Source organism: Barbus barbus (genome assembly GCF_936440315.1).
Source record: "Barbus barbus genome assembly, chromosome: 8".
Taxonomy (NCBI): domain Eukaryota; kingdom Metazoa; phylum Chordata; class Actinopteri; order Cypriniformes; family Cyprinidae; genus Barbus; species Barbus barbus.
The window spans coordinates 20,685,444-20,707,750 of record NC_136736.1 but is presented as its reverse complement, the minus strand read 5'-3'; the positions used below and the strand labels follow the sequence as shown (position 1 = coordinate 20,707,750).

Below are 22,307 nucleotides of genomic sequence, written 5' to 3'. Positions count from 1 at the left end.
GTAAGTTTTTTTGTTTTAATGATTAGAGCTTACAGCTCATTAAAGTCAAAATCCAGTATCTCAAAATATTAGAATATTTCCTAAGATCAATCAAAAAAAGGATTTGCAAAGCAGAAAAGTTCAAGTTCTTTAAAGTATGTTCATTTATGCACTCAATACTTTGTCAGGGTTCCTTAAGCACAAACTCCAGCTTCAGTGAGGTGTGGCATGGAAGCGATCAGCTTGTGGCTCTGCTGAGGCACTATTGAGCCTTCAGCTCGTCTGTATTGTTGGATCGACTGTTTCTCATCTTTCTCTTGAAAATATACCATAGATTCCATATGGGGTTCAGGTCAGGCATGTTGGTTGGCCAATCAAGCACAGTAATATCATGGTCAGCAAAGCACTTGGAAGTGGTTTTGGCAGTGTGGGCAGGTGCTAAAGTCCTGCTGGAAAAGGAAATCAGCGTCTCCATAAAGCTTGTCAGCAGGTGGAAGCATAAAGTGCTCCAAAATCTCCTGGTAGACGGCTGCAATGACTCTGGATTTGATAAAACACAATGGACCAACACCAGCAGACGTCATGGCACCCCAAATCATCACTGACTGTGGAAACGTCAAACTGGACTTCAAGCAGCTTGGGTTCTGTGCCTCTCCACTCTTCCTCCAGACATTGATTTCCTAATGAAATGCAAAATTTGAATTTATCTGAAAAGAGGACTTTGGACCACTGAGCAACAGTCCAGTTCTTTTTCTCCTTAGCCCAGGTAAGATGCTTCTGACGATGTTTCGCTTTCTGAAGTGGCTTTGTAGCCCTTTTCCTGAAGACGTCTGAGCGTGGTGACTCTTCATGCACTGACTCCAGCTTCAGTCCACTCCTTGTGAAGCTCTCACAAGTGTTTGAATCAGCTTTGCTTGACAATATTCTCAAGCTTGCGGTCATCCCTGTTGCTTGTGCACCTTTTCCTACCCAAATTCTTCCTTCCAGTCAACTTTGCATTTAATATGCTTTGATACAGCACTCTGTGAACAGCCACTCCTTTCAGTAATGACCTTCTGTGACTTACTCTCTTTGTGGAGGGCGTCAATGTTCGTCTTCTGGATCATTGCCAAGTCAGCAGTCTTCCCCATTATTGTGGTTTCAAAGAACAAGAGATACCCTGAATTTATAGTGTAGAGATGGTTGTTTAATGAAACTCAAATATAAATATTCTAATATATTGAGATACTGATTTTTGACTTTCATGAGCTGTAACCTCTAATCATCCAAATTAAAACAAAAAAAACTTTTAAAATGTCTTACTTTACATGTTATGAATGTAAAATATATATGAAAGTTTCACTTTTTGAAATAAGTCACAAAATATTTTTTTTCACGATACTCAATTTTTTTTAGATGTACCTTTATATTGTGCCCTATTTTTACAGATTTGTATTAGAGTGTACATATAAGACAAACAACAAGTCAATAGAAGTTCATGAATATATTTTTAGGATACAATGGATTTGGAATATCAACAATGACTTCACAGTTATAAAAATATTAGACAAACGCAATTAAAATAAACTGGAAACTAATCAAAAAGAAAAAAAGAAGAAGGAGAAGAAGAAGAAAAACACTGCTTCGGAGGTTGCCTCTGCTTATTCATTCCATTACCACTTTCTCCCACCTGCACAGAGAAAAATACAAAGTATTAAAAAGCAGACTATTTAAACTGCATAGTGAATATAAATTTATACTGAAAGTGTATTTCCAGCTTCTGTCCACTAGAGGCCTGCAGTCAGTTTATAATCTCACCTGTAACAATCTTTACAAAGGCTTTGGGGAAGAAGCCTTCTCTGCCATTGATCCGTCCACTCCACCATTCATCATCTATATGAGCAGTGACCAGGATCCTGTCTCCCTGCTGGAAGGGCAGATCCTCCTCTGTCTCTGCTGTGAAGTCATACAGTGCCACAGCCCACTCTTCACTGTTAGATTCAACCTGTAGACACAGATTAAAAAGACTGAATGTATAGCACATCTTACATTACCTGCCCACATACAGTACACTCACATAAAGCAATACACACTATATAGCAAATTTCAGCTGCGTGATTGTACAGTGTCGCAAAATGTAAACTGTATTATCAATAGCTTTATATATATCAAATTGGATATTATATCCGCCTTTATTTGCATACGTGCATACAGTACACTCATATAAAGCAATATACTGTATAAAGCAAATCTCAACTACCTGATTTTTTATTTAATAGCAAAATATAACTATATCATCCAGACCTTTATATTAAGTTGTATGTCAAACTTTATCTGCATATATACAGTATACTTGCAGAGAGCAATATACTGTATATCATATCTCAACTGTTCGATAGGTAGTATCATCGCAAAATGTAAACTATATTATTTCCCAGCTCCATTCTGCTAAACAAGACTATAAGCTGTTTAATTACATATTGTGAAACGTGAAAGCACTATAAAAAAAAACATCAGAGATCTCACTGATCTAATACTTCATTTCATTAAGAAATGTGAAGTAAATATTGAAAGTAGAAGTAGTTGTTTAAAGGGGAAGTACACCCAACTACCAGTCACGTTTTGGTCACCATTCACGGAAGACCAGAATTTTTTTTTTTTAAAGTTTTCTCCTTTTGTGTTTCACAGAATAAAGTAAGTCCGGTTTAAAATGCCATGAGGTAGTATGACAGAATTTTCATTTTCAGCTAAACCGTCTCTTTAAATTTGCAATTAAATGTAAGTAGAGACAAATCTATTCTTCCATATTGTGATTTACATCAAAATGTAACAGATTATTGAAAAAGAAAAATTGCGTTGCACTCAGAAGTGAAAAGTGTGTTGTTTTCACTAGAAGGTCAAGTTAACACATTTTGAAGAAACATTACATTCTATGCATGAATGAACTATTCACAATACCATCATTTAGAAAATAAACAGGTGAAGTTTTATTTCATACCAGCTTTAATCACTGTTCATTACTACAGGAAAGATAAAATGTGACAAGTTGGGAGAAGATACCTCAGTGGCTTTGTAAGACATTCGTGTGTTAGGTGAACCAGCCATTCCTGAGAAATGATACACAACATACATTAGATCTGTAGCCCAAAACATCATCTATTATGTAAGCAAACACATGCAAATACAAATTTAAAAATACTCCACTTTTAAATTTATCCCAAATTTAGTCTAAGCCCTTATAATCTAGATTCTTGACCATTAAGTTATTAGTTCTTGTGAACTTGACTGATTTTTTAAAGAGCCTGCACACAAATGCAGTTTATGAATGAATTATTACTGTACAGTTAATGGCTGTAAATGCTCTATAGAGTTACAGAAAAGAGCAGCTGTCCTCATGACGAGAACCTCCCTGTGCACTGCAGTGTAATGAATGAGATGGAGGTCACAGTTTCATACAGCCCTCAATGAAACACAAACAGAAGGGCAAATTCTTCACATTCCCACCATAGGGAGAGCGGCCCACTCGTTGAGTCACAAAGACGCTGATGCTGATACTGTTGGTGTTGTTGGTACATTAGAAACCGACAAGTGGCTGGATAATATTCACATAAATGTTTATATTGTTACATATCGGTGTGGTTATGACATAATTCCCACCACAATCAACAATATTGCCACTATGTGTGTTCACTGCTGTGTGTGTGCACGTTGGATGGGTTAAATGCAGAGCACGAATTCCGAGTATGGGTCACCATACTTGGCTGAATGTCACTTCACTTCACTTCACTTCATAATATAGGTTTTCAAAAGTCACTGTAATTTGTTTTGCATCAATCACATTTCCATCACTGCAATTGCAATTACAGTGACTTTTGAAAAGGCAAGTTGAACTTGCCAACTAGGGCAAGTTTCTAAGCTTTGTATTCTTTGCAAAGATTTTGTACTATTTCAGGGATAGTAACAAAAATCACAGCTTAAATTTTGGTCTGTTCTGTACGGACTAATGTTAGGTTCTGATATATTGTTTTTGTCCTTTTCTGAGCTTTACATCTGGAAATTCTGACTTTTTAAAACTGGAATTGTAAGCCTTTTTAAATTTTGTGGTGGAAAAAAATTCCAGAGGATCTAAATGTTTAAACATTAAATCAAATGTGCATAATTTTGAGATATATTGCTTTAGCCTCTTACCAGGCAGTGCAATCTTATTCGGACCAGATTTCTGCTCTGGGACTGGAGGAAGATCCTCAAGCACTTCCACAAAGTTGAGGGGGAAAATACCAACAAGGCCATTCACTTCCCCACGAGCCCACTCCTCTCCCACATATTCTTTGAGCCGAATCACATCACCTTCAGAGAAGGAGAGCTCATCACTCTGCTCTCCCTCAAAGTCAAACCTTGCAACACACCTTGGGCCTCTGAAGAAAATGCAGGGATATAAAATATTAGTCATTGTCGTGTAATCTGGTTCCTAGTACTTTTGTCAATCTAACATTGCAGTACATCAGATTTTAAAAGAAAAAGTTAATTTAATTTGTGTTTGAGCTTTTACAGTCGAATCCTGTGAGGATGACTTACCTGACAGGATCAGGAGATGGTTTGGATTTCCATTCATTGCTTGATGCTGGTGCAGATGTACCAGGCTTGTTCTGCAGAAAACAAAAATGATTATTGGTAATGGTAGAAATTAATCAGTTTTATTATCCCTGAATATACATGCTTAACTTTTAGGAAATGTTCACGTCAACCTCAGTACGTAAATAATATTAGCTGAGATTTCTGAAACACAGTTATCTAAATTTGAGAAAAATTAGAAAAAGGAATCAGTTAACATTTACTTGTTAATAAATAATAACACAATAATTACTTGTGTATTTTTTATGTAATTTGGGGAAATCTTGCAGTAACAATGCATGCAAATTTGGGACATAATAAATATTACTAAAATATTAATTGTTTTTAATAAATAAAAATGACTTTTTACCTACAAAGAATATCAGTTAAACAGATTATTACATGATAGTTTGTTAGGCACGGTTGAGAAGGTCATGGGTGGGACAGGTAATAATCACAATTTTAAGGGCAAGACAAATATTTTGTTTAAATCTTCTCAATGAAGTTTATTCAACATATTTAATCATTTTCACACACAAAAAAATCCTTCTAATGCTTTAAGTCGTGGGATATTGTCTACTGTATTTGTCAAAAATGTAATATACAGTATTTACCAGTGTCTTGACATAGTTAATGGGAAAGAATCCAGTGATGTTTCTGCATGTTCCCATGTACCACTCACTATCCAGCTGTTCTACATTAGACACCAAATCACCAGCCTTCAACATCAGCTCTCCAGGCCCCTCTGAGACACAAACACAGGACAATATATGACTATTAAAGCAGCAGATTCACAATTGCCTCTGACTGTGAATGTAAAGGACAATTCTGGGGGAAGGATTTCACAGACACAAGGTAATTCTTCTTTGCAAAACAAACAAACAAAAAAAAATTAAATTATGACTGCCTTGGAAAATGGACCTTTATTTTCTAACACCGAACACAACTGTCTATCTACACTCACCTGGAGTGAAGTCATGCAGGGCTTGCACTTGTAAATATCCAGTATTTTCCACCATACCACTAAAGGAACTGTTTTTCTGTAGAAACACATTGAGAGCCATGATAGCATGTTGACATTACAAGACGGATAATACTTTCTACTATTAAACAATATCAATATTGTTTACCTGAGGTACTGGATTGCTGGGTATATTTGTTAAGGGTGTAATAATCTTCATATGTGTTTTCTGCACTGTGCCCTTAGCATTTCCCACTTGGCATTCAAAGGTTTTGCTGTCTAACTCCTCAAGGAAGACGAGGACTTCATTTTTCTAAAGGAGATAAAGAATGGAAATGCTTAAATTTCCCACAGCTGAAACTCGCTGGCAGAACAACACATAAACCATCCGTAACTTGAGAAGATGGCACTATGGGACTATTGTGAAGGTATTGACTTTAAGGTCACCTGAAAAGAGAGCTCCCCAGTGTTAGTGCCATTGTAGTTATACTCAGCAATACCGTGGGGGATCTCAAGCTGTGTAAACCAAAGGGGCAGAGTTGCATTAATTTGTTCAGTTCCTCTGTAATACCATTAAATCAATAAAATAACACATGTAAAATAACATCTCACTGTGTATTTGTTGTAAAGACGATGTCCAGGGTTGGGTCTCGGTGGTAGGGCAGGTCCTTTTTTTGAAGCTCTACGGTTTTGTTGCTGCCATTGAGGTTGCAGTTGTTTTGATTGCACTATTTGTGAAATTCCTGGATCTGAGGTCTGACGTTGGGAGCCATCTCTCCTTGGAGGAGGAGGTCTTCCTGGGCCTGTTTTAGTAGGTGGCGGTCGTGGAGGCAGAACCTTTCCTCCACTGGGCCTGAAATATTAACATAGAATTTAAGAACACAATACCAGAAGTGACCACATGTTATCACATCTCTTTAATCATGACTAACAATTCCTAAGCTGATACTGCCAAAACTAACCAGCCATGAAAAGAGAAATGCATAAAGGCATGCTTAGAAGGTTGGATGAGCGAAACTAGGGCAGCTTTGAATAAATACAGGATTCATTTACCGTGGTGGAAGAGATGTATCAGATGAGAGACTGAAGGAGTCCTAGGGGGAAAAACAATAAAGAGATAATATTCAACGTTGAAGAGATTTTTGTTTAAAAACATAATTTGTGCACTAACAAAGTGTGTACAGAATAAATCAGAGAATAAAACAATATTGTTCATGGTTTGACAGTTGTTTCAGATAAAGATACTGTATATTTGGAAAACATTTCACATATGGAATAATTGTTCTGACTGCTAAATCCCAGAAACATTTTGACACAATTACACAAACGCAGACGTGAATACTCTGCCAGTGTATTGCCAGTGTGTGTTATTGTGGGAGTAACAACCTCAGTACTAAACAGGATGTTGTTATTATTCAGGTTGCTAGCTGTAAACAGTACTTATTAGATCTAACTTGCTCAGCAAGATTGTCTTCAAACTGCTGCTTTGTCATGCCAATATCTGACTTGAAGTGGCCATAAAAGTAGTCAGCTAACACATACTCAAAATCGAGCATGCATAGTCAAGCAGCTGCATTCATGTACTTGCAGAGTATGTTTCAGGACTGAGGAAAGAGAGGAATAGGAAAACCAAGCAAAGTCCCTATTATTTCATTGTGCTCTCTTTGACTACCCTGGAAAATGTCAAAAGAAAGCATGTTTTTATTTTTTCAAATGTCACAAATCTGCAGATTCAAGAGTCTGGTAACTGATCTTGAGAGCTCTGCTGACATTTTAAGACATAATTTTATCTTAATCGCTCAATGCTTTGGTGCTTGTTGCACAGCTGTTGCTTGCTGGGAAAGGCCAGCTGAGGCAGCTGTATAAGGTCTTACTTTGAGAGAAGGTTTAGCAGGTATAAGTGGGCCGCCCACAGGTTTCTGCACAGGTAAAGGTGGTGAAACATTTGCCATCTCTTCAGGGTCTGAAAAGCAGTAATCCATTCATTAACCATGCAATAAAGCATCATATTTTATGTAGAATATTATTCATTTATTTTAATATTAGTATTATTTTGATTCATCACTTCACTGCTGTTTGCACTAAAGCTCATACACTAATGTTCAAAGTTTGGGGTCAGTAAGACTTATAATAGACTTATTAAGACTTATTACAGTAAAACTTTTATTTAACATGGATGCATTAAACTGAGATGTTTCCACAAAATTAAAAAAATGTTATTGCAAATGTTTCTAAAAATGTTTTTAATATTGATAATAATAAGAAATGTTCCTTGAGCACCAAATCAGCAGAATGATTTCTGAAGGATCATGTGACACTGAAGACTAGAGTAATGGCTGTTGAAGAATTAGCTTTGCCACCACAGGAATAAATTACATTTTAAAATATATTTAAAAAGTTATTTTAAATTGTAATAATATTTCACAATTATTACAGTTTTTAATGTAATTTACATAATTAATTTCTTGTTAAATTAATTAAATGTAATTTCTTTTTAACAAACTGAAGAACAACATTATTCTCTGTCAAAAAGGCATTTTATAACCAAATGTGACATAATGGAATTTCATTATTTCACATTTGGTTATTAAATACCTTTTTGGCTCCAAAGATTTCAAATCTTGTCAGTTACTACATGAGGATGAGTAAAAGATGGGATTTTTGGGTGAACTATTCCTTTAAATATTATTAATAGATAATTTATACTATTCCTCATGCTATTCCAAATACATAAGACTTTTTCTCATCTTTAAAACACAAATTAAGATATTTCTAATGAAATCTGTGAAGTTTCTGTCCCTCCACTGAAAGATGATGCATAAAGTCATAAAAGCATTGTAAAATGAATCCATATTAATTGAGTGGCTTAACAAAAATCTTGTGACAATATATGATCACTCCATTTGATGACCAGATTCAATTTAGTTTTTCTTGCATTGTATTGTGGTTTCTGTTTTTTTCTCACACAAAGCTACCAATGGCTCCGTAAAACTCCAAATATATGAACTAGGCTACATCTAACATAAGGTAAATTAACTACTTTTATGGTGTTTGAAGCCTGAGTCATGGTCACTCTCTAAACCAGGAGTCAGCAAGTAAGTTTGGCATCGGGCCAAAAAAAAATGTCACCACTAGCTGGCAGGCCAGAACATAGTCAAAGGATAATTTAAGATATTAATTGATGAAAAATGAAACCAGAATTGCCTGAGACTGACTGTTACAGTGTATTTTGTCACTGGTAGTGAGCTGTTACTCTGTGTAAAATCCTGCGACAGTCATTAACTAATCTGTGTCCGAACAGAGTATGTGAGCGGAGTGGAGCATCAACAATTTCCCCTCCGCGCTCCGAGCATTTAATAATCACTCCGCTCCCGCTCCACTCCGAGCTCACTAGCTGGGTTTCCATCACCCTGTTTTAATGCACATTTTGAAGTATCGCATGAGAAATTAGTGATGGAAACGCCAAATTTCGAATACAAATCCCTTAATTCTTGAAGACTTGATGGATGGAAACGATGCTCTTTCGCAAATATTTTATGCAATTTTCCAATTTCGCGCATAACCTGGCTACTGATATCAGAAACACCGCTCTGCGTCTAAAGTATTTCAGTATGTTTGAAATTTCTATGCCCGGTTCCGCCACTGAATAAAAAATAAAAAAGGTTATTGCGAATTTTATCTCACAACTTTTTTTTCACAGAATTGTGAGATAAACTCAAAATTGTGAGATATAAAATCGCAATTGCGAGTTATAAAGTCAGAATTGCGAGTTAAAGTCCAGTTTTGAGGGGGGAGGGGAGGGGGGGGGGGGCTGATATGTTCTCAGAATTGCGAGTTTATATCTCAGAATTATAACTTTTTAACTCGCAATTGTGAGTTTATATCACGCAATTCTGAGAAAAAAAAGTCAGCTGTCTGCTGAAAATATTCAGAAGGAACAAATAAATTCCTTGAGAACTATAACTTCCCGCTCATGTCCACTGCAGTCATAGCCATCACGTTCTTTCTGATTTGAGTGATCCTTTTCTATCTAGCTAGCTAAATATGTTTAACATGTGAATTCTTGCTAAATATGCAGTTATATTATGGGTCATTGGCATGAATTGTACTCGTGGTGATGGAGTGGTGATGGAGCGAGTGAAAACCACGTCACTCCGACTTTTTAAAAATAAGCTCCTCGCTCCATTCAAAATCACACCACTCCACTCCGCTCACATACTCTGATTAATGTGCATTAAATAGCTCCCAACATATGATTACAATGGCTGTTGGTTACTCAACACTCACTTTTGTCAGTTCTACTGGTGACCCTGATGACTGTGGGTCTCTTGGTTACCCCCTGTGTGTTTAGCCCCATGTAGGTGAATCCCCCTTGACGGGCAGGTTTAGTGGGAGATTGATCTGTGAGTGGAATACATTAGAGCATACACATGTAATACCTGTTTTTGAATTATATTGTGGTATGGGAAAACATTTGCACTTACTAGTGGGAGCATCCACATAATCACTGCTAAGCATGTTCGCTGTGGATGTGATGTTAGACAGAAGTGCAGTGGAGTTGTGATTGTTGAGGTTCAGCAGGTCTTTGCTGGGCTTGAGTAGAGTGGGAGGTATTTTCAATACTTCTTCCTCATCCTGGGAATTTACAACTCTGACCAATGAAGGTCGTGATGGAGGAATGAGGGCTGTCCCGAAGGAACGCTGAGAGTCGAAGTCATCTCTAAAGTCTAAAGACGGTTTTTTGAAAAGTTGAGGTCTTGGCGCTGGCATAGGTGGTGTGTCGACCTCTTCGTATAAGCGACTTTCAAATTGTGAAACCTGCTCTTCTTTGGGCTTTTTTACAGAGGGCCGTGGGGCAATGGAGGGTTTTGGTGCCAGTACAGGTGGTTTGGCATAAACTTTACGAGGACGGGGGAAAGGTACAGAAGTTTCTTCATTCTCTGTGCTAGAATGACTTTCAAAGGCCTGTATTCTTGAACGGATGTTGCGGTCGCTGTGAAGGGAGGTCATGTTTTCACTTTGGTTCTCTTTACTTTGGTTCGTCTGCTCTCCCTGGATATTGACACTGTTGCTCAGATCACTTTGAGGTTCAGAGCTGAAGACATCTAAGAGTTCTAGCAGATACTTGCCTGACTGGGCATCAGACGTCTCCACAGGTGTTACAGGACAACCTTCCCTGCTGTCTTGCAGTGGTATCAGAGGTTGCACATTGACCTGGTTGGATGGGCTCAGGGGTTTTGTTTTGGAACGTGGCTGAGGCACTGGACGTGTAGTTGAGGCTAGATCGACGTTGGGTTGGGAGTTGGTAGTGGATATAGAGGATCTGGATTTTTGATCTAGTTTGCAGGGCAATGATGGCCGAGGTGGTTTTTTTGGCTGCTTCACTGAAACTGTAAAAGACAAAACAGTAAGCATTACAATTTATGGTTCACACTGATTTGTGCATTCACAATCTTGTCAGTATGGACTGACCTCCACTGGGATTTTGGTTCAGCTGCAGGGACGTGCAGGATTCTGTATGTGTCACATTCTCCTCTAGTGAGTCAGTCTGTGTGGCGATAGTTGTTGTGTGTGAGCGTCGTGGAGATGGTAAAGGTGTGGTAACCTGCTCCTTAGTCTTCTCCTTGATCACCTGCTCATAGGATGGTGGGAGCTGAAGCACGAGAGAAGGGAATCACTCGAACGCAAGCATCAAACCAAGCAAACACGTCACAAGTGTGCAGGAGACATACAGTATGTGACCCTGGACCACAAAACCAGTCTTAAGTTGCTGGGGTATATTTGTAGCAATAGCCAAAAATACATTGTATGGGTCAAAATTATCGATTTTTCTTTTATTCCAAAAAATCATTAGAATATTAAGTAAAGATCATGTTTCATGAAGATATTTTGTAAATTTCTTACCATAAATATATCAAAACTTCATTTTTGATTAGTAATATGCATGGCTAAGAACTTAATTTGGACAACTTTTTCTCAATATTTCGATTTTTTTGCACCCTCAGATTCCAGATTTTCAAATAGTTGTATCTCGGCAAAATATTGTCCTATCCTAACAAACCATAGATCAATGGAAAGCTTATTTATTCAGCTTTCAGATGATGTATAAATCTCAATTTTGAAAAATTGACACTTAAGACTGGTTTTGTGGTCCATGGTTACATATAGTCCCAGAGAAACGAGTATGGTAAAAAAGTAGGGATGCACAAAATGTAGGCACAATATCAGTATCTGTGTTTAAAAAGAAAATAAAATTGTATCAGTACTGGCCCATATTGGATATTATCGTACTGTACATTAAAATGAGCATACAGTGTAAACTATTATTTGTAGTTTTTAATGTGTTTTTGTTTTGCTTATAGGCAGCAATAAAGATTTAGAATATTTGATCAATATTTATTGATTATCAGCCATAACATGAAAAAAAAATCAGCTTATCAATATCTTAAAATATCTGTAATATAACAACCTTTTAAAATGCCCCAAAATCTTGACTGAATCTTCCTGAACAATTTAAATATTTAAAAATGATATGTGTGCAGATATCTGCCAGTGTTATTTTGGTGTTATTTATATACTATATACTTTATATTTAAATTTTTCTTGTATTTAATATTTTTAGTTTAAGTTTTTAGTTTTTATTTATATTTCCTCTTTCTTATTTTATTTTTATATTTATTTTAGTGCTTCAACTTATTTTATTTCAGTTAGTTGCCAAAGCAACATTTCTAATTTTCACACAAGTTTAAGTTTTAGTTTTTCATCATATATTTAATTTAATTTTATTTTATTTTCCGCTTTCAAATAATGAAAACTATTTTGAATAGTTTTAGTTTTAGTTACCAGTAACAACACTGATGTCTGCACGGTGTGACAGTGGAGGATATACATTATTGTTAGATCAATTCTTTAATCACAGTGGTTTATAAGTTAGTAATGGTTAGTCTCTCAAATACAAGGACAAAGTAGCCATGCTTTAAAGAGTAAAAGTAAAGGCATGCTAAGGAAACAAAGAGAATCCACACACCTGCCACAACTGTTTGCTAATGGCAGCTGTTTAACGGGATATAGTGCTATAAATCACTGTACCTGAGCACAGGTCAGAACGCTCTCACTCCAGATTGGTTGTGTTGTGAAAGCTGTGGATGAAAATCGTCCAGACGCCCCTGGATACCAAGAAGTGGCTGTTAACGGCTCTGCTGATAGGATGGTTATCTCTGGACGCCTGAAAACAATAACAGTTTTCTTATTAATACATATGAATGCATTTCACACACATTTCAAAGCACAGCTACACAACCAGGCTTGTAGTTTTGTTGAAAAAAAATTATAATAAAAAAAACATGAGGAGGTTCACTCTGGCATTTTCAACTATATTATTACTGAAATTAAGTATTTTTTAAAGCTATATTTTTAGGCCTTTATTTTTTATAGGACCGTAGAGAATTGACAGGAAAGCATAGGGCAGAGAGGGGGGAGTGGGACTGGCAAAAGACCCCGAGTCAGGAATTAAACTACATGTCATTGTACTAACCACAAGGCTATCGGCACCATTAGAGTATTTTTTTTTAAAGGAATATTGCCAGGGAATCATTTTTAGGGATAAAAAAGTATTTTTTTATTACTTTTCTGCCTTAAACTTTTAATGTGTTTGAATGGATTATACTGGGCTATATTGTCAATGTTAGCAACTGTATCTAACATAAACATGAATGAGCATATGAGACTGATTAAGTGTTTTAGACAGACAAAAGTGTAGCCTAGCAGTTGAAACATGTTCTTCTAAACACTGATCCATGTTGTCTACACAAGAGATGTGAGTTTGAATCCAGTTTTTGGCATATTGTGATCCTTCCCATCACTTTCTATAAATTAAAAATGGCCAAAAAGGCCAATATAGTTTCAATAAGCTCACCTTCTTTCCCTGGAGCAGTCTGGTTGTGAGTGAGCTCTTGCAGAAGCTGAAAGATTTGACATCATTTAGCATTTGGACCATATATATAATGTAAGAACATGGCATTCCTACTTTATAAATCTACTATATATGAAAGTTAAGTAAACCTTGATTTACATAACATCTTACTTACTTCTCTTAAAGGCTGCTTTGATTGAAGAAAGGGGTCCTTGACTAAAAAAAGCAAACAGAAAAAACAAAAACAAAAAAAAAAACAGATATTGACATTAAAAAGCATTCCTGGTCTGTGGGGTATTCTTAAAGTTTTAGGGTTTTTTAAGGTCCACAACTCTGATCAGACACATCTGTTAAAGCTCATACATACACATGAACACAAATGAATGGCCAGAGTAAAAACAAAACATACAAAAACACAAAACACAAAGCACACACACACACACACACTACCAGTTTGGTGTCATTAAGATTTGTTCTGTTTGAAAGTAATGAATACTTTTATTCAGCAATGACGCATTAAATTGATCCAATATGACAGTGAAGACATTTATTATAAGATTTCAATTTCAAATAAATGCTGTTCTTGAGCTGGAAAAGAATGCTGGAAAACATGTAGCATGGTCTCCACAATAATACTAAGCTGCACAACTGTTTTCAAAATCCGTAATAATAATAATAATAATAAAAAAAAATTGGAGCACCAAATCAGCATATTAGAATGATTTCTGAAGGATCATGTGACACTGAAAGTAATGACTGATGAAAATTCATCTTTGTCATCACAGGAATAAATAGCATTTTAAAAGATACTAAAATTGAAAGCAGTTATTTGAAATTGTAGAAACATTTAATAATATTACTGTTTTTATGTATTTTGACCAAATATGCAGCCTTGGTGAGCATAAGATGCTTCTTTCAAAAAAATAAAATCATACTGATCCCAAACTGTTGAACGGTACGGTAAAATATTTAAAATGTACTATTGTAACTAACTAACATTTTTATTACCACAATGTCTTCAACAGATTATGGTGACAGTTATTTCTCACACACAAAATATTAACTTTTATTTCATTATTACTTCATAATACTTTGCTTTAACTACTCTACATAACAATTTAATGTCCTTTCCTATCTTTACAACTAGTTGCTCATTTCTACTTGTTTAACCAGTGTGTTGAACAGCCCAATGAAATGGATCTAATTATAATACTACAGTGTTAAAAAGACAGAGCAAACAATGGACAACTGAACACTGCACAAATCCTAAGGAGACATCAAAGATACGAAGGCATCTATTTCATACCTTAGATTAGTAGGCGTATGAAGTTTTAAAAGAATCCATTAAAGCAAATAACACCATCCTTTCCAAAAACTACAGTGCTCATTGGTAAAAGCTCTTTGATCTTTCAAGCAGACTTCACTTCCTGACTATGTGGACGTTTTAAAGCTGCTGCTTTCTGCATAGCTGAAGTGATGTGTCATAAGCACAGAGTGAGTGAGAGAGAGAGAGTCTGGCCAGGCCAGACGCCAGCAAGCTCTCAAAGGCAGCTTTAGCTCTGCTTCAAATGAGAACCAGCTGACAAGTTAGATTCACACCCTTGATGTCTCCCACTGTACAGGCATCACTAGCTCAGCAAGAAGCAAGCACAACTATACATCAGTTCTGTCACAGATTGATTCATGGCCTTTCGCTGTTGACATTGCACAGTGTTAAAAGATAAAGCGATATGTTTAATAAGGCACTGTTTATAAAATTGCATTCATTTGTTGCCTTGGAGCTACATTAAAGCAACACTATTATGTATTGTCAGCATGTTCAGGGCTACCCTGACATTCCCTCAATTGGACTTTATAATTCGCAATAATATGTGTTTATGCAATTCCGTTTAAAAAAGTCAGAATTGCCCGTTTATATCTCGCAATTCTGACTTTATAACTCGTAATTGCAAGTTTATATCTCACAATTCAGAATTGCAAGAATCAAATGTCAGAACTGTGAGAATTTACTTTTTAAATTCCTTTTATGTATAGATTTTGTTTTATTCTTGTCCCACTTTCAAACTTAAAATATGAAAATCCGTCAAAAAAAGTGTGAATAATTTTGTTTCTTATACACTATATAATATAAATAAAGAGTTAAATAAACACAATTATTTATATTAATCTGTTGTGCTCAACACAACAAGCAATTTTGCCCATTAATAAAGTTTTTGTATTTGGTTACCATCAGCATTCTTGAGATGAAATATGTGATCTGTTAATAAAACAATCAAGGTAAATATAAATTAAAGTGTAAATATTTAACTGTGCATATTTTTAGATACAGTAGATGTTAGCTATGAAATTAGCTTTAGCAAGACAAAGTAGAAGTCAGCCATTTCATTTCAAAAATTGTAAGAATGCCATTTACATCCGTGATATACAATGTACTACATTATCTGAGATTTAGTGGAAATTCAACTGTGGTGAAAACGTTCATGCTGAAAAATGTCCAAATTCTCTTGTGATGCATGTTCACTGTTGGACATTATTAAACACCCAGGATGCTCGTGTCTGAAAGGGAGCCAATCCCTAAATCCCAGAAAAGCGCCTCTCTATTAATGGCCATTATTTTGAAGTTAAATGTTCAACAAGCACATATGAATTTGATCTTGCATACTGTGAGAGGTCAAAATTTCATTTGTAAACTTCAATGGCTGGTTAATTTTTGACAGCCATTTACACATGATGCATTTAACAATACACTGACGCTGAACATTCAAAGAAGTGTAGCACCAAACTAGACAAGATTTCAGAGTTGTTGAATCAGATTGATTGACATGATTCAAATAGAGCCTACTAGTATTAAGACAATCAGCAGAACAACTCAATTACAATAGTAACTTTTAACTGTGCATAACAAAATAATCTTTTTAATGTTTACTTTATTATTTACATGTTTTAAGAAGTTCTGTGAGGATGTTGTGTTTCCATCTTACCTTATTCGTAAGTGTTCTGTTTTATTTCTTTCTGAACGGTCTGCAAAACACAAAACACAAAGCATAAAGCATGAGCTAAATTTCTTTGTAACACATTTTTTTCAACTGTTTGTGAATCTATATTTGCTATATGCAGTGACTAAATCCTCAGGCACAGCTGGCAGTGACGCTGTCTGTTTGTCTGGTTAATGGTACATTCCTGATAAACCTGTCTTAAAGAGCAAAGCTTAAGGAGAGAGCTAAAGACTACAACAATAACAGTTTTTCATGAAACCTCGCTCAGTATTTGCATCACTCAGGTCCAGCCAAACAGCTCTTACAGCAGGTTTCTGGAACACATTTTGAGCATATTTGAACCTAACACATTATTAAAGCTTATGAAACTACAAAGCTTGTAGAACAAGACCAGCATGTTTCACTACACCACATAAAAATAGGATCCTTGTTACTCCCGACAGCATTCATAGAAAATGTTTAACTTTCCCCAGGTAATGAAAGTGAACTCATAAAACATAATGACTGCTTTGGCAAAGGAGTCTTTGTGTGTCTTTGTTGCAGTTGTCTACTGACCTATCACTGTCCCCAGACACACCTGTTGGGTCCAGTTTCTGTTCTCACTGTGACTCTGTGTGTGTGTGTGTGTGTGTGTGTGTGTTTGTTAAAGCTACGAGAAAGTGAAATAGCCTACCTCACTCATAATACCATTTGTGAAGTCATTTGATTTGAGTTTGTTTTATCATTTAAATCACTGTATTTTTTACAAGTTAAGTATAAAAGACAAAAATAATACATTTAGCTGCAAAATAAGACACATCACTTATCAAAGAACTGGAAATATATAGACCTACCTGCATATTGCAGAGAACCGTAAGCATGCTCTATAACCCACCTTCTGATTCAAATGTTTGCAAGAGGAAGCACAACTCCTGGTGAAAGTGACGTCTCTTTTTTTTCATTAGGTATGTTGACACAACCAGGGTGCCATGCAGGAATGCAGTCAATCAGGAAGTATTTCTCTTCTGACATTAGTATAGTTAACTAATAGTCAAATATTCCTGCACACATACGCATACTGGCCCTCCATGCAAAAACATCACATACTTTACTTATCGGTACAGATGCCCACCTTTATAATGTGAGCAGTTCATTGGTTTAAAGAAATGCATCCTGATATCACAATACATTATCTGCTTTATCACTGTTACTGCTCCAGGAAGATGGTGTGCGGTTTTGTGCTGATAGCAGGATAGCAACCAGCTCTCACTTAAAAGAGTACTGATATTATTACAAGGGTGTATACACAACTCTCAGTCTCAGTCTCAGTCTGAGGACACCTAATCTGCACTACAATAAGCAAATATAAATTACAGACTCCATTCAAACACAGGTTATGTGTTTGTGACTGGTTCTAAAAATAGTCTTAACCTGTTCTTAAAAAATGCTACCAAACAAGTATAACAACTGAAATATGTATCCATGTATAAATGACAGCTTACGTCTATCTATCTATCAATCAGCAAAACCACTGTAAAATAAAAAATGAGTATTTACTACTAATAATAATGATAAAAATAATAATAACAATAATAAAAGATTTAATAATAATAATAATTTAAAGAACAATAGTACTATTACAAAACTAATATTTTCCTGTGAACCACGTTGCTCTGAAACACTGAAAATCATGAATTGCTCTCATGTAAAAGAACAGTGCCATGCTTCTCTCTCTCTCTCTTTCTCTCTCTCTCTCTCTCTCTCTACATATATATATACACATATACACACACACACTCATAACAAAAAATTATCAACCAGATGGCGAATAACACCATTTCATATAGTACTCCTCAATGGTGATTTTCAGTTGCATGTGGCACTCAGCAAGTGTTCATTTTGGACCCTTGCTGAAATGCTACTTTTTCAAATGTATTTGAAAATTCAGCAATGTTTTCAGCCTACCTCTTGGTATCGGATCACATGAGACAGATGTTAATACCAGGGGCTGGTTGCGTAAACACCGCCACTATGTTAAGACCATGTCTTAATAACTGACCAACTAGAAGTTATCCAAATTTTAATGAGTCTTACATTTTGGATTCAACTTAGACCAAGCCACATTTTTATAAACTGACTTTAACAAGTTATGACAAAAATTAGATGATGTCTAAGACTTGTCTAAGTGTTTTATGCAATCTGCCCCAGGTGTAAACAGGGCTGAAAAAAATGTGAGACATGAATTTTGTGGATAAAGATCTGGTTTAGACAAGTTGGAAGGCATTATGAACAGTCTATGGGATACATTTGTGCTGACAGAGTGTCTCTGTGTGTAAAGCCTGTCTGTGCAGGACAACACTTTTACTCATTGTACTGAGAGACAAAACCTTTTCACACTGACCTAAAATCAGTCTTCCAGATTGCAGCAAACAGCACAGGTTAGAAAATAAATCCATTTTGACAGTGCTAGAGGCCTGTTCTTAAAACCTCATTCAAAATCATAGAGATAACAGAAGAGATAAACACACTGGCAAACCTTAAAGGAATAGTTCATGTAAATATGAAAATTCTGCCATCATTATTTGCTAGAATATAAAAAGATAAATGTTTATATGTTTTTTGTCAATACAATGTAAACCAGTTCCTTAAATGTTCCTCAAAATATATTATTTGGTGTTCAACAAAAGAAAGAAATTCATACAGGATAGGAACAACATAAGGGCGAGTTAATTATGAAAAAAAATTTAATCAACAGATGAAGTATTCCTAAAATAAATTGTTAACACACTGTGGGCACAGTCAAATATTTCTGCATAGAAAGATGTACTGTATATTTAAAAATATGTTTATAATACCTGTAGGCCTATAAAGCACAATTTATTTTTTGTACAACATAAATATTAAAAGAAAGAATGTGTTTTATTTAAAGAAATCAGAGAGAAGCAAGCAGGAAAAATCACAGATGTCTGTCCTCTAAATGTAAAATGCCACTGACACAACAGCCTGATGTGGTCACTGATGATTAAATATATCAAAGAGTCACACTGCACCCTCTCTGGGCACAGAACATTCCCAGAAGTCACAACAAGCAACACTCTAATCAGACACTCTGCAAGCGCAATGCTGGAAGAATTGTGGAAATCCCATATAATAAACACCACATTCATCTGTAAGAAAACAATATTGTACAAAGTGCATATTATTACAACAATCATGATTTCCATTCTCGCTTGGTCTGCAATAGCGTTATGGAATGCATTGAACAGGGTGCATGGGGGTAGGCAAATACATATGTTGACAGGTGGTAGGACAGCCTATTGTAGCCCTCGGACCGAGGGATATGATTGGACGAACATTTTATGGTCCTACGCCTTCCACATATGATAGAAATACATTAGACCACTTATCTTAGTGATTGCTATTGGGATGTGAAGAGACTTTCAACCAGCATAACAAAAATATTTTTGAACCAAATCACCTACCCTGCCTTTAAACATTAAAATAATATGTAAACCCATAAACATAGCCACAACTTACCTGTTACAAAAACAGGTCATCATCAAAAACAGTTGGTAATGAGCAAACCTCAATTTATTTTTGTTAGTCAAGGCAGGTGTGATTTACTATGTTCATGTATGCATTAATGAAAGCAGGGAAAACTCCCGTATGATAGCTCACATCTTCAAATAACACAAAGCGGTGATATTTTGTTTCCCAATGAATCACTCTTTAATGAATTGGCTAAATTGTCAATGGTTTACTCAAAAATTATGTTATTTGTCACTGGCATAAAAATGCAACGTACAAAAAGGGTCACTGAAAAATCCCAGCCATTCAAGCACAAAACACCACTCGAAAATCTAATCCGAAATCCAGAACTAATACTGTGTAATGCTGAAATATTGTACGTTTTAGACATTTTTATAAACACAATTTCCTGGCAGGCACTGCCCAATTCAGACAGTAGAAAATGCTATGATATCATAGTCTGCTGGAACATGTTGAAACTGGAGCATTTCTTCATAACTTTAAGAGACTTTAAGCAGAGGAGAGATGAGGAAGGCTTTGGACACTGTATATTATATGGATATATCTGTACCCACTGAGACCAGTTTCATGTAATGCCTCAAAGAAAAAAGAAAAAAGCCTATTTTTGTCCTGTCACATGACCAATAAATAAATAAATAAATCATATGAAAGACTGAAGCACATGTGAAAGACAGGTTAAAACGGATATGCCGTTTGTCCAGACACAGTTCACATGACGCTGCACAGGTGGTATTTTCACACAGGCTGCAACAAGCACAGCTGCTGTCTCATGTTTCCTCAGTTGTGTCACCTGTTGTGTGTCAACACAGGGGAAAGCTGTAACCTGCTGTTTTAACTCCCACTCACAGCTGACTCACCAAAACACCCAGAGTAATGCTGAGGAGAGCGAGAGCAACTTTCCATTATAGATCAATTTTGGTTAATGTTCAGTGTTATTAAAAAATGAATAGGCTAAGTAATAAATATAAAAAGTCGTTAAAATATTACAAATGAATATTCAGCTGATTTTTCATAACTCAGCAGGTTTATTAACCCACTGTTTCTTGAGCATTGTGAAAAAAAACCTACAAAATAAAAAAAAGGTTTATTTATCAAGTAATTAGTCTGGATTAATCTATTCCGCATGTTAATGGGTATTTATGTATGCCTTGAGTGAAACTCCTTCCATTTTCTCACTGAATGTGTTTTCCTTAGCTGTCAAATATGGGTCAGCACCACTGGATAAATAAATAATGTGACAATAATGTATTATTAATATTGTTTAAAAAATGCATTCACTTTATTGAGTGAATTAATCAGGAATACAGAATGCTTTCAAATTGGCAGCTAGTAATATTTCACACATGTAGCCTATGATCCAATTATTCTATTTTCAGGTTTATCTATTAACAGGACCTATTTAAAATGAGAGAAATTATCTGAATAAGTTAATTATATCAAATATATGTTGCAATATAAACATGTAAATAAATATCCAAAATGTAAAAGATATTATTGACATTGTTTGATTTTCTTATCCTAAATATCTGTGTTGACAAAAAGTAGGAACAAGCTGCAAAAGCAAAAACCAAGTAGCATAACTTCAGGGGAAGTGAGTGATAATTCGATGAAATTGATTTGCGATAATGTTATCTACTGCAGCCTATTCATCATCTCGATCAATAAACTGAAATTACAGAAAGTTCGTTGTCTTGTGAAACTAAAGCACCAATCTTAAATGTACAGCCCTAAATAATACAGTTTAAATCTCCATTAATAATTTTAACAGTAATAACTGTCCTACCTGCTGAATTTCTTCTTCTCGTAATAACAGCATTTGAAAAATCTTCATCTCCATCATCATAGCGGGCTTCAGCCATCAGTAGGCTGTATGTCCGTTTATATACACAAAACTGACGAGATTTATGAATTCTCCCTCTCGCAGACGATAACAAGTCTGACTTAATAAAACTGTTACTAAATGAAAGGTAAGTTCTATGACTAGAGTCGCAGATCTGTGTCTGTTAAACGCAGAGTGATGAACTGAACCCTGAGCTCGGCGCGAGCATCTTTACTAATAGATAATATGCTGTGCACGCGCGTCTGTGCACGCTGTTCAGCAGAGGGCGGAAAAAATCTGACCAAGGTGGCTAACTTATTTCCGAAAAAGAGCTTACTCCAACTGCTGCTATATATACAGGTCCTTTTCAAAAAATTAGCATATTGTGATAAAGTTCATTATTTTCTGTAATGTACTGATAAACATTAGACTTTCATATATTTTAGATTCATTACAACACAACTGAAGTAGTTCAAGCCTTTTATTGTTTTAATATTGATGATTTTGGCATACAGCTCATGA

At 35.7% G+C, this 22,307-nt stretch overlaps 1 protein-coding gene across 1 annotated transcript; it reads right to left on the bottom strand.

Annotated features, from left to right (window-relative positions):
* Positions 1-1,445: 1,445 nt before the first annotated feature.
* LOC306873396 (uncharacterized protein) lies at positions 1,446-22,108 on the bottom strand. Its single transcript, XM_079422658.1, has 20 exons — positions 21,750-22,108; positions 16,424-16,463; positions 13,618-13,658; positions 13,446-13,491; positions 12,620-12,755; positions 11,003-11,183; positions 10,015-10,920; positions 9,818-9,931; positions 7,405-7,493; positions 6,584-6,624; positions 6,143-6,383; positions 5,978-6,046; positions 5,700-5,843; positions 5,534-5,609; positions 5,184-5,314; positions 4,534-4,604; positions 4,147-4,373; positions 3,019-3,065; positions 1,777-1,963; positions 1,446-1,648 (listed from the first exon to the last, which is right to left on the bottom strand). The coding sequence occupies exons 1-20, from the start codon at positions 21,823-21,825 to the stop codon at positions 1,632-1,634; spliced, it is 2,880 nt and encodes a 959-aa protein (XP_079278784.1). The 5' UTR covers positions 21,826-22,108; the 3' UTR covers positions 1,446-1,631.
* Between the last annotated feature and the right edge of the window lie 199 nt (positions 22,109-22,307).